Consider the following 12,105-nt stretch of genomic DNA (forward strand, 5'->3'; position numbering starts at 1 on the left):
GAGAGGAGGGTGGGCCCAGGCCGGCGTGTTGAGTGCTGGGGGGGTGGGGGGGGGTGGGAGTGCCCCACCGCGTACCTGAAGGAAGCGGATGAGGTAGCACAGCACCAGGCGGTTGATGCGGGGCAGCGCGTGCACCACGGCCACGGCGGCCTCAGGGCTCTCGTAATGTGCGATGCACTGCTCGTAGAACTCGTGCGGGATCAGGGGCTCTTCCAGCTCCCGATACCACAGCTTCAGCAGCGACGCTACAGACACAGGGCAGGGGGGAGGGGGAGGGCTCAGCCCAGCCTGCTGGGCAGGCACCCCTGTAGTGGGAGCCAGGGCGAGGCAGGGGATGTGTCGGGGAGGGGAGGCAAGTGGCGTGACCAGACTGGAAAGAGTCCACCTAGCCCAGGTAGGCTGCCCAGGCCGGCCCTGGAGGCCTGGGGGATTGTGCAGGGAATGAAGGAGGGCTGCAGGAAGGAGGCCCCAGGGGAGACTCTGACGGGCAGGGCGTGTCTGTGCTGGAAACAGACCGGGAGCCACACTGTTCCAAAGGCCCAGACCTGCTCCAGCTCCTAGGGGAATGGGCTCACCAGGGACATGGGGGTCCTCCAGGCCTGTAGGCACCTTCCACTGGTCTACCTGTAGCTTCAGGGCGTTCACTTCATCAATGTCCCCAGGAACTCTGTGGAATACACGGGTGAGTCTCACCGAGTTGGAATCTGTCTTGCCCTTGATCAGGCGCCTCCCCATTAGACTGGCCTCTTTTCCACCAGGGAGAGAGGTGGCTTGGGGCTCCTACCCCATGCATGCTGACTGCTGTCCCTCCCCACTCTGCTAGCCACCCCCGTGCGGATGCCATTATCAGCGAGGCCGCTGAGGATCAAACCCACAGGCCTGTCTCCCCAGCTGTTCTCTGGGGGCTTGGGTGGAGGGCCTCGTGCCATTCCCCCCGCAGGGCAGGAGCTATCATCCCTATTCACAGGCGAGCAGTCTGCTTGCTGCTGCTGTGTCTTTCTAGGCTCATGTCTTTGGCTCTGCCTGTGGTTGCTGTCCAAGTGCCTTCTGGGACCCTGGTGGCCATTTCTGCTCAGGAACGGTCTCTGGCTGACCCCCCTGCCTAAAGTCAGGCGCGCTGCCATTCAAGGGGACGACTCTCTGACTTGCTTCCTAAGGACAGGGCCCTGCCCTGCCTCTCCAGGCTACCTAGTGGCCCATTTGCCCCAGGGTGTCCCTCCCCCCCTTCAGATGACGGCCTCCTGTGGGGGGCCTCTCTGGCTACTCCCGGGCAGGGGCATGGGTCTGGACCCCAAAACCCAGGGCTGAAGCAAAGAGGTAGGCCCAGTGGTCCTGGTGCCTGATGGTTCCTGCCTGCCTGACACACAGTGCAGCCACCCGAGGCTCCCACACCCAGGGCCCAGGTTGCGGGGCACCTGAAGATGCCTTCCGTCTGGTCACCGTTGAGCGCTAGCACCTCCTCGGACAGACGTGTCTGTACCCAGGGCAGCTGCCGGTCAGGGTAGCGCTCCTTCTGCAGGCTCATGACCTCCTGCAGTGCGCTGCCAAACATGGATGGGCTGAACACAGCGTTCTTGGCGTGCCGGATCTCCTCCACGTTGGGCTTCTTCAGCCCCTGCCAAGATAGCCCAGCTCTCCGTCTCAGTGTGGCCCCACCGCCCTGCTCCCAGCCTTCCCTGTGCCCTGTACCCCTCCCAGGGCTGCCTCTGGCTCGGCCACCCTCCCTTCTCCCCTGTCCTCTCATCCCCAGTAACTCCAGACATCTGCCCAGTCAGAGCTGGCGGTACCCGCAATTCCCTGGTCCCCAAGTCACTGGGGGAGGGGCAACCTGCTGGGCCATCTACACTGTCCCAAATTTTTAGGTGGCCCTTGTTGGTCACACAGGAGGAAGAGGGGAAGGACTCCTGGAATGAGAGCTGCCTGTGGCAGTGGGAAGTCCAGGCTGGCTGACCTGGACCATGTGAAACCACCCTGGGGTAGAGGTGAGGGGGGAAAGCCTGAGGTGGGCACAGGCAGCAGCTTCTAGAGGCGGACTACAGAAGTGCATTCGAAGGGAGAGGGGGAAGGGACAGCCAGGCTCCAGGACAGCTGCCTTCAATAGTTGGGGAAAGGTCTGGCATAGGAGGCCCTGAGGGCTACGTGGGTAGGGGTGGGGTGGTAGGCTGAAAGGGAGGAGGTAGTGGACAGAAGGGAGAAGATGGCCACAAATCCTAAGACCAGGGAACAAGGTCCAGATGTTTGGTGTGACTGAGGCCCCTCTACAGGTGCCGCAAAATGTGGGCTCAGGGCAGGGAAGATGAGAGGTTGTGGGAGGGGTGTGGCTGTCCAGCTCTGCCAGGCAGTAAGAGGCCCCAGCAGCAGAATGGGGGCCAGGGAAGTGGCTGGCGGGGGGACACTACTGGGACCACCCGCACAGCTACCACTGGTGGGGCTGGGCTCTTGGACCATCATGGCCAGGTGGGTGGCCTGGTGTGAGTGAAGGGGCACATGGTCGTCTTCTGAGCCCGCCCTGCATTCCAAGGCTGGGCCTCCCCTGGGTCCAGAGGCAGTCTGCCAGGGTGGGAGGGTCCCTTCTGGGAAGGGTGGTCTCTTAGCCTGCCCACGTGCTGTGCCTTTCTCTGCCCCTCACCCGCACCAGTATGACGGCGACAGCCTGGGGCGGCTGGTGCTGCTGCGGCAATGCGTCCCACCCTCACTTGGGCCGGTGTCCTGATGCCCTGGCCTAGCTACACATCCCTGTGCCTGCAGTGGCTCCTCAACTTGGGGTGCAGCCCCTGCCCGAGGCCTTTCCCGGCTGCCTGCCTAGGTAGGCTCCCTGGAGCACTTTCTGTGCTGTTAACTGTCACACGCCCCACCCCGAAGCCGAATGTGCAGGCTGGGCTCAAGGTGAGCGGGACACTCAGTAGGATGTGAGGGGTGGCTTGCCAAGGCTTCCTTCTGGACCCTGCCTGGGTGTCACCAGCACAGCCTGCCACCCCTGCCTGGCTGTCCTGCGGGAGTTCGTACCTTTTTGGCCCCCGTCAGGGCCGCCTTTTGCAGCTTGTGGTAGCAGTACTTGGCGTATGTGCTGATCGCCACCCCTGGAAGAGAGCAGGTTCTGGTCGGCTGGGCGTGGGTGTGCGGGGCACAGAGGCCAAGAGAAGCAGCAGCAGGGGTGAGGAGAGGCAGCTTCTGCAAGAGCCCTGGGGGCCCGGGCCAGTGGGTCCTCGCTTTTCTGGGCTAAGTCCTTGAAAGCAGAAACCCACATCGAGAGGCCAGAGGGACTCCCTCGCCTCAAGGAGCCAGGCTTGGGAGGCGACTCCTCTGCCAGCCCACCCGCACTTCCTCACGGCCAGGAAGGGCAGGCTGGGAATGAGACTTATTCCCACTGAGTCACAGGCAGGACAGGGCAGGACCTGGGCCCCAGGGTCTCCAAACCCATGCTCCCCTTGCAAGTTAGCCCCGAGGAGCCCCTGACAAGGGTCATTTCCACAGGCAGCAGGGCTAAAGGAGCTTAGTGCCCTCTGCCTTGGGCCAGCACTTGGGGACGGGGCTTTGGGCCAAAGGTCCTGCAGCCCTGCCTCCAGCCAGGGATGCTGTGTAGCTGTGGGAGAGGGGCCTCAGCCTGCCGCGCCCCATCCCTGTCTGTTGAGGGCTGTGTGGACAGGAGTCATGGAAAGGGAAGCCAAGGAGATGGCCGCAGTGGAAAAGGGGATGAATGTGGAGAGGGTGCCCCATGTCCCAAGCTTGGGTGTCAGTGGGAGGGCCACGCCACAGAAGGACACCTTTAAATTCTGCCCGAGGGCTGAAGGTGGCTGGGAGAGGGCTTTTCTAAACTCTGCCCCTGGCAGAAGTTCTGGCTAGTTGTCATGGGGGTGATGGCTCGGGTGGCAGTTTGACGGCAAGAACCTCAGGGACCTTGGCCACGAGGTTCTCCAGATACAGAAATGAGGGGAAGGAGAGAGAAGCACAAGGTGGGGAGGAGGGAGAGGTAGTGGGGGAGGAGATCCCACACAGGGTGGGTTTGAAATGTGTGCAGCATCCTTCCTGGTGAAGGGTAGGGGGGTGGTGGGGAAGGGAGGGAAAACAGAAGCAGCGACAAGACCAAGAACACGCAATGAGGCGGAGCCCAGAGGAGCCATCCAGGCATAGGTGCCAAGGACCGACAGACAGAAAAGCTGTAATGTGTGCCTCCAGGCTCAGGACTGGCCCCTTCTCTGGAAAGCCCTGCCCCTGCTGGGTCCACCTGCCCCAGTGCCTGCCGGCCAGAGGGAGGCCTCTACACCCAAGTCTCAAATCCAAACACCCCCATCTTCTTTTAAGGGAAGCAGTTTCTTGTGGACGTCCAAGCACATGGGGGTCTTTGGACCTCAGTGTGAAAAACATAAACATGGCTTAATGAAAATCTTTTTGAGTTATCCCAAGATAGTTTTATTATTGTAAGTGGTAAGGGGATTCTCTTTTAGAGTAAAGTGAAAGCAAACATTTCTTATACACCCTGGAGAACCTGTTTCCCTATGGTCCCAGGGGGGATCCACAGATCCCTGGCAGAGAATCCTAGCTGCTGCCTCTGACAGGCCAGCTGAGGACACAGCACCTAGAACCTTCTGCCACGGGCCGACCTGGCCTTTCTGGGCAGGCTGTCAGGAACCTGGAAGGCAAAGGGGGCCTTGGGCTTTACACTGGCCACCAGGAGCCCAGAGAGCACTTTGTAGCAGGCAGCAGACTGGCTAGGGCCTAGCGAATGCCTCCTGTCTCAGGGCCTCCCCAACAGACTGTGATCTGAAGATCCTGGGGCTGCCACCTCTCAGTTGGTAACCCTGGTCAGAAGGCAGCCTTTCTGGGCCTTAGCTTCTTCCTCTGTAGGATGAGACAGGGACACCTACCTCACAGGTGCCTGTAAAGGGCTGACCTTGGGGTCTGGTGCACAGCTCAGCAGCTGCAGCTGCGGGTATCACAGGGAGGACCAGGGCTGTGGCCACGTATGCCCAGAGTCCCAAGAGCCCCTCTGCACCCTGTACTGCCGTGGGCAGAGCTCCCCAGGCCGGGACTGAGGGCTGTCTGCTGAGTGCCTGGGAGGATGTGCAGGGCCTACGGCCAACCCAGGGAGACTCTCACGGTGGTGTGGGGTGCTCTGCTTTGCGCCCACTGACCTGTCCTAGCCTTGCCAGGACACGCCATGCCCAGTCTTTATGTGGGGAGATGGTGGCCCCAAGGGGACTGACAGAAGCAGCTGAGTCTATGCTGCTATGCCAGGGATCCAGGCCTGCCCTGGGGCCTTAGTGCCCCTGAGCCCTGGCCTCAAGCCTCAGAAGCCACTAGATCTGGCCAGAACCTGCCACTGCCACCTCTTGGCATGGACACTGCTGGGTCCCAGGGCTTCTAGCTCCCTCCTCACTACCCAACACCATCTTGGGCTGTAGTGTCCTGCTTAGCCCAAGCCCAGGCCCACAGGAGCCCGTTCGCTGTGCCCCCAGGCCCACCTGCCTGTGGCAACACGACTCGTGAACAGGCTCCGGTAGGAGCTCAGAGCCCCTCCACTCCGTTCCAGATGGGTGTGGCCCAAGGGCAGTTGAAAATTGTGGACTGCAGCTTCCCCTTTGTGTCCAAGGGCAGCATGCATCCAGAGAGCTTCCCAGAGGAAGGGGTGTTGAGGTTGACTGGTATTAGAGAAACAGAAATGGGGCAAGTCTGGGGAATGAGGTATGTGTACCAAGGCTGAGGGAAGTGCCAGGGGTGGGGCAGGGGCTGGTGCCAGAGCCCCGGTGCCGGGAAGGGAAGCTGACAGGACAACAGTGAGACCACCAGCTCTCCCAGCAGGGAGGGTACAGTTTTGGGTTAGCGGGGCCTCCGTGGAGCTTGGACCAGGCCCAGGAGAAGGGCAAGGCTGGTGGGGGAGGTTGGAAAACCCATGGGCTCCCAGCAGGGAAGCAAGGCCAGGGTGGCCTGGGTTGGAGGTCAGGACTGGGCAGGCACTGCCCCTCAGGGCACTTCCTCAGCAAACACTCACCTAGGGGGGCTTCCGCAGGCCTTGCCCAGTTCGTTCTCACGCCCCTCCCCACTGAGAGCCCAGCGTGAAGTTTGGAAATTGTTCTGAAGCACCTCGGAGAAAGGCGCAGGGCAGGTGTGGCCTCTCCCAGGACCCTCTTCAGTGACCTGGGGCCTCCGGCTGGCTCAGGAGGCCGCAGGCCTGATGGTTAGTGCCACCCCACCAACACCCCTTCCAGCCCAGAAGCGGTTAGAGAAAGGAGGCCAGGCGGCCTAGGCCGGAGAGCAGAACTGTGCAGACACAGCGCACAGGGGCTGTGGGGAGAGGCCCTACCATCCGGCTCCTCAACATAAGGCTTGGGTTTCTTTCTCAACTTGGACTTCTTCTTAGTGTTCCTTTCCAGGAGCGCTTTCATATGCTGCGTCACTGGGGAGCAAACAGAGCCATGAGGACCACAGAACACAAAGCCAGGAATGCATGCCCACGCGGGTCGAGATGTGGCTGGCGAGGAGGCCCCTGGGCCTGCTTGAGGCTGACCCCCACCAGCTGGGAAGGTATTGCACCCCTGCTGGATTCCTCAAAGGGAAATAGGGCCATGGCCAATGCCCAGCTGGGGCCGAGGAGCACCCAGCCCAGCAGTGATGTGGTGTGTGTGGTTGTGTATGGGAACGTGTCTGGACCACGTGACCGGGGTAAGTACTGGGGCCCTGCTGAGCACTGTCAACCAGAAAGCTGGCTCTGTTCATGCTAGAGGTGGGCAGGAAGATGCAGGGAAGGTGACCCTGGTCAAGAGGAGAGGCAGCCAGTGCCTGACCCTCTAGCTGGCTGGAGGAGCCCCCAGCCCAGCCATCTGGCTCCTAAATGGCTGCACTCAGGGGTCCCAGGCTCCTGAGCTGGTGTTGGAGAAGGTGCCGAGCAGCACAACAGGCTTCTGGGGTTGATCTGGGCATGCCTCCCACTCTGTGCAAAAAAACCTTACCACTGTCGATAGGGAGCCCTTCACACCCCCTCCATCCTGAGCTCTCTGGAAGGGAGTCTCTATGCACAGCCCACACTAAGGTTGGGAGTTTCGCTCTTCTCTGACAGTGGACCATTTACACAAATTATTTGTTATTCTTCTGCACAGGAGATTGCTATCTTACCTATCATTTATTTTTATCACTAAGGACTTGTGGGCGTATCATTTCACACTCTGAGTTATAATCCAATACGACTTCATTTTCCCTCAACTGCTCCAGCTTTGGCCACTGGGAGCCCTTTCCGTTGGCTCCTGTGTCCTGACACACCCTGCCAACTCCCCGTGGTCCCACCAGCACTTTTTGACTTTGGGCACTGCATCGTGTACACTCCCTGCACCGGCCCTAGATTCAGCTGTTTTTCCAAGGAGCCCTGGTTCCTTGCAGTGGAAAATGGTATTAGGAACCAAGATCTGGGTGTGAGGTGTGCTCATTGCTTTTGGGGTGCTGACAGAGCTAGTAAAGATACATTTGTACACTAGCCCCTGTATATGCACATCCCTCCAATATCCCCACACCAATACTTCCAACTGTGATCCGCCACCACAGGACCCTCTAGACTCCTCTAACTCATTTGTAACTGCTGTATCTTTTTACTCTCTGAACAGTGTCTTTTGAAGAGGAGATTTAATTTTGTTAAAGTCCAATATATCAATGTTTTTCTCTTGTAGATAGTGCTTTAAGTATCACACACATAAAAACCTTTCCCTAAGTCAAGAAAACCTTTCTCCTGTGTTTTGTACTAGTTTTACAGTTTTAGGGTTTTTTATTTGTTTGCTTTTTAAATTTAGGTTTAGGACTTTCCTTTTTGTTTGTTTTGTTTTTTAAAGTTTATTTGAGAGAGACAGACACAGCATGAGCAGGGGGTGGGAGGAGAGGCAGGTGAGAGAGAATCCCAAGCAGGCTCTGCACTATCAGCCCTTGAACTCATGAACTCACGAACAATGAGATCATGACCTGAACCGAAACCAAGAGTCGGACACTTAACCAACTGAGCCGTCCAGACACAGCTACAGTTTTAGGTTTTATATTCTGGTTTATGATCTGAGGTAGCTTTTGCATACAACATAAAGTATGGGTTGAAGCTCATCTTTTTATGCATTTGGACATCCACCTGTCCCAGCACCATTTGAGGGAAGCACTATCCTTTTCTTCACTGACGTGCCTTTGCATCTCTGTGTAAAACTGGTCGATCATGTACGTCCGGGTCTAGTTGTGGACTCTATTCTGTCCCACAGATCTACTATCTACCTTTCCGGCGACAGCTTATTCTCCTGGCTACTATAGCTTTGTAACAAGACTTGAAGTAGGGTAGGGTGAGTCCTCCAAATTTGCTCTTTTGTTTCAGAGGTTATTTTGGCTATTCCAGGTCCTCTGTATTTTCTATGGATTTTAGAACCAGCCTGTTAATTTCTAAATTAGGATTGAATCTATGTATCAATTTGGGTGGAAGTAACATCTTGACACTATTGAATCTTCTGATTCATAAACATGGTATTTCTCTCCATTAACTTAGGCCTTCCTGACTTTCAGCAATGTTTGGGAGTTTTCATTGTAGAAGTTTTAGAAATCTTTTGTCAGATTCATCCCTAAGTTTATCATATTTTTAAATGCTACTTCGGGTTTTTTTTTTAAGATTTTTATTATTTCTTTTATTAAAAAATTTTTAATGTCTATTTATTTTTTGGGAGACAGAGACAGAGTGTGAGCTGGGGAGGGGCAGACAGAGAGAGACACACACAGAATCCAAAGCAGGCTCCAGGCTCTGAGCAGTCAGCACAGAGCCCAGTGCAGGGCCCAAACCCACAAACCGCAAGATCAAGACACGGGCAGAAGTCTGACGCCTAACCGACTGAGCCACCCACGCGCCCCAAGATTTTATTCTTAAGCGATCTCTATACCCAACGTGGGGTTCAAACCCATGACCCCAACATCAAGAGTCGCATATAACACTGAGCCAGCCATGTGCCCCCAGATGGTATTTTAAAAATGTTTATTTCCAGTAGTGTGTTGCTATTATGTAGAATCATGATTAACTTTTATATTGGTCTTATATCCTACAACCTTGCTAAACTCACTTATTGTAGTATTTTTATGGATCTAATAGAAGACTGTGTTGTATGTGATTAAAGAAAACTGCACACTTCCTTTCCAATTTGGATGCCTTTTCTTTTCCACGACTTTGCACTGTTTAGGCCTCCAGCACGATGTATAGTAGATGCAGTGGGGTTGGGGGTTCTTGCCTTGTTCTTGATCTTGCGGGGAAAGCATTCAGTCTTTTATCATTATGTATGGCGCTGGCTAGAGGTGTTTCTTAATTGTGGTAAAATATAACCATACAAATGTAGCCATAGAGTCATTTTAAGTGTACAATTGAGTGGTATTAGATCCATTCGCAATTTCACGCAGCCATCACATTTATTCCTAAAATCCTTACATCACCACAAACAGAAACCTTATACCTATTAAGCAAAAACTCTTCATTTACCCTTCCCCAGCTCCTCGTAACCTCTAATCTACTTTCTGTCTCTATGAATTCGCTTATTTTAGATATTTCACAAAGGTTGGATTATACAGTATTTGCCCTTTTGTATCTGGCTTCTTTCACTTAGAATAACTTTTCAAGGTTCTTCTGTGTTGTAGCATGTAACAGAGCTTCACTCCTTTTTATGGCTGAAAAATATTCCATTGTATCAACAGACCACATTTTGCGTATCCATTCACGTGCTGGACACCTGGGTTGGTTCCACTTTTTGGCTACTGTGAATAATGTTGCTATGAATATTGCTGTACAAGTATCTGTTTGACTTCTTACTTTCCATTCTTTTGGGTACTGAAGGGTTTTAAAAAATATTTGCCTTTTATCTGGTTGAAGAGGTTCCCTTCTGTTCCTAGTTTGTTTAGAGTTTATATCAGGAATGCAAATGTTGGATTTTGCCAAATGTTTTTTCTGCACTTATTGGGATGATCACATGGTCTTTCTTTTTCACTGTTGCTATGGCAAATTACATGGAATTTTAATGTTAAACCAACCTTTCATTCTTCAGATAAACCCTGCTTATTCAAGATGCATTATCTTTTTTATATATTGTTGGAGTCAATTTGCTAATATCATTAACAATTTCTGTGTTTAGGAGAACTGTCTGTGCTTTTCTCTTTTTGTAATGTCCTTTTATAAATTTGGTATGGAATGAACTGAGAGATATTCCCTCCACTTCAGTTTTCTCAATAGGTTTGTAAAGAATTGCTACACAAACAATGGAATGTTTGGTAGAATTTACCAGGGAAGCCATTTGGGCCTTTAATTTTCTTTGTGGGAAGGTTTTAAGTAACAATTCAATTTCCTTAATAGATACAGGATTTTTTTTTTTTTTTCTTTTTGGTTGTCCGTTGCTTATTGAGTGATCTTTGGTAGTTTGTGTCTTTCAAGGCATCTCTCCATTTCCTCTTTTTTAAAATTTTTAATGTTTATTTAGTTTTGAGAGAGACAGAGAGAGAGACAGAGAGAGCAAGGGAGGGGCAGAGAGAGGGAAACACAGAATCTGAAGCAGGCTCCAGGCTCCGAGCTGTCAGCACAGAGCCTGACGTGGGACTTGAACCCATGAAATGTGAGATCACGACCTGAGCCAAAGTCCAATGCTCAAACAATTGAGCCACCCAGGCGCCCCTGCCCATTTCTTCTTAATTGTCAAATTTACTGCATAAAGTTGTTTGTAACATTTCCTTTTCCTTTTACATGTTAAATCTGTCGTGATATCATCTCTCATTCTTGAGATTGATAATTTATATCTTCTTTTCATTGTGATTAGTCTAGCTAGAGATTTATCAATTTCATTAATCTTCTCAAAGAATTAGCTTTTTGTTTCATTGACTTTCTGCCTTGTTTTTCTGTTTGCACTTTTATTGATTTCTACTCTGATCTTCATTATTTTCTTTCTTCTGCTTGCTCTTGGTAGCATTTATTTTTTAAGTTTCTTAAAGCAGAAATTGAAGAGTGCCTGGGTGGCTCAGTCAGTTAAGTGTCCAACCTCAGTTCAGGTCATGATCTCGCCGTCTGTGAGTTTGAGCCCTGCATGGGGCTTTGTGCTGACAGCTCAGAGCCTGGAACCACCTGCTTTGGATTTTGTGCCTCTCTCTCTGCTTCTCTGCTGCTCACGCACTGTCTCTGTCTCTCTGTCTCTGTCTCTCTCTCTCAAAAGTAATTAAACATTAAAAAAAAAATTAAAGTAGAAACTGAGGTCACTAATTTGAGATATCATTTTAGAATAATCTCCCTCTAGGGGCGCCTGGGTGGCGCAGTCGGTTGAGCGTCCGACTTCAGCCAGGTCACGATCTCGCGGTCCGTGAGTTCGAGCCCCGCGTCAGGCTCTGGGCTGATGGCTCGGAGCCTGGAGCCTGCTTCCGATTCTGTGTCTCCCTCTCTCTCTGCCCCTCCCCCGTTCATGCTCTGTCTCTCTCTGTCCCAAAAATAAATAAAAACGTTGAAAAAAAAATTAAAAAAAAAAAAAAAAAAAGAATAATCTCCCTCTAAGAACTGCTGTGGCTGCATCCCACAATTAATGTATGTTTTGTTTTCATTTTCTTTCAGTTTAAAATATGTCCTAATTTCCCCTTAGGTTTTTAAATTTTGTTAACGTTTATTTATTTTTGAGAGACAGACAGACAGACTGTGAGTGGGGGGCGGGGGCGCAGAAAGAGAGGAAGACACAGAATCTGAAGCAGGCTCCAGGCTCTGAGCTGTCAGCACAGATCCTGACGCAGGGCTGGAACTCCCAAACTGTGAGATTATGACCTGGGCTGAAGTTGGGCCCTCAGCCGAGCCACTCAGGTGCTCCCCAATACCCCCCTCCATTGAGGTTTTTATTTGATCATTGGGCTATTCAGTAATATGTTCTTTAGTTTGCAGATATTTAGGGATTTTCCAGATATCTTAGTGTTAGTGACTGCTAATTTAATTGTGTTGTGACTAGAGAACACACTTCTATGATTAACCTTCTTTAGCATTTCTTGAGACTTGTTTTATGGCTCAGAATATGGCCTATCTTGAAAATGTGGCTGGGATTTGAGTCCAAATGCTTTGGGTCCAAAATTTATACTCCTACCTATTCTAATGGTAGCTGC

General features: G+C 52.5%; 1 protein-coding gene across 2 annotated transcripts in view; it reads right to left on the minus strand.

The window, feature by feature from the left end:
* ARHGAP39 (Rho GTPase activating protein 39) overlaps positions 1-12,105 on the minus strand; it is a 109,075-nt gene that overhangs the window by 1,548 nt on the left and 95,422 nt on the right. The window contains exons 7-11 of one of the 2 annotated variants that reach the window (XM_047074359.1): positions 6,302-6,394; positions 3,007-3,080; positions 1,416-1,615; positions 576-667; positions 76-245 (exon numbers count right to left, since the gene is read on the minus strand). In XM_047074359.1, coding sequence (XP_046930315.1) covers positions 76-245; positions 576-667; positions 1,416-1,615; positions 3,007-3,080; positions 6,302-6,394 — 629 coding nt within the window. The remainder of the gene's footprint in view (positions 1-75; positions 246-575; positions 668-1,415; positions 1,616-3,006; positions 3,081-6,301; positions 6,395-12,105) is intronic. The other variant, XM_047074360.1, reaches the window with a different exon arrangement.

The sequence above is a fragment of the Lynx rufus genome, unplaced genomic scaffold (genome assembly GCF_022079265.1).
Source record: "Lynx rufus isolate CCGP_SWC_20201006 ecotype Redwood Valley unplaced genomic scaffold, mLynRuf1.p SCAF_12, whole genome shotgun sequence".
In the NCBI taxonomy this organism is placed as follows: Eukaryota; Metazoa; Chordata; class Mammalia; order Carnivora; family Felidae; genus Lynx; species Lynx rufus.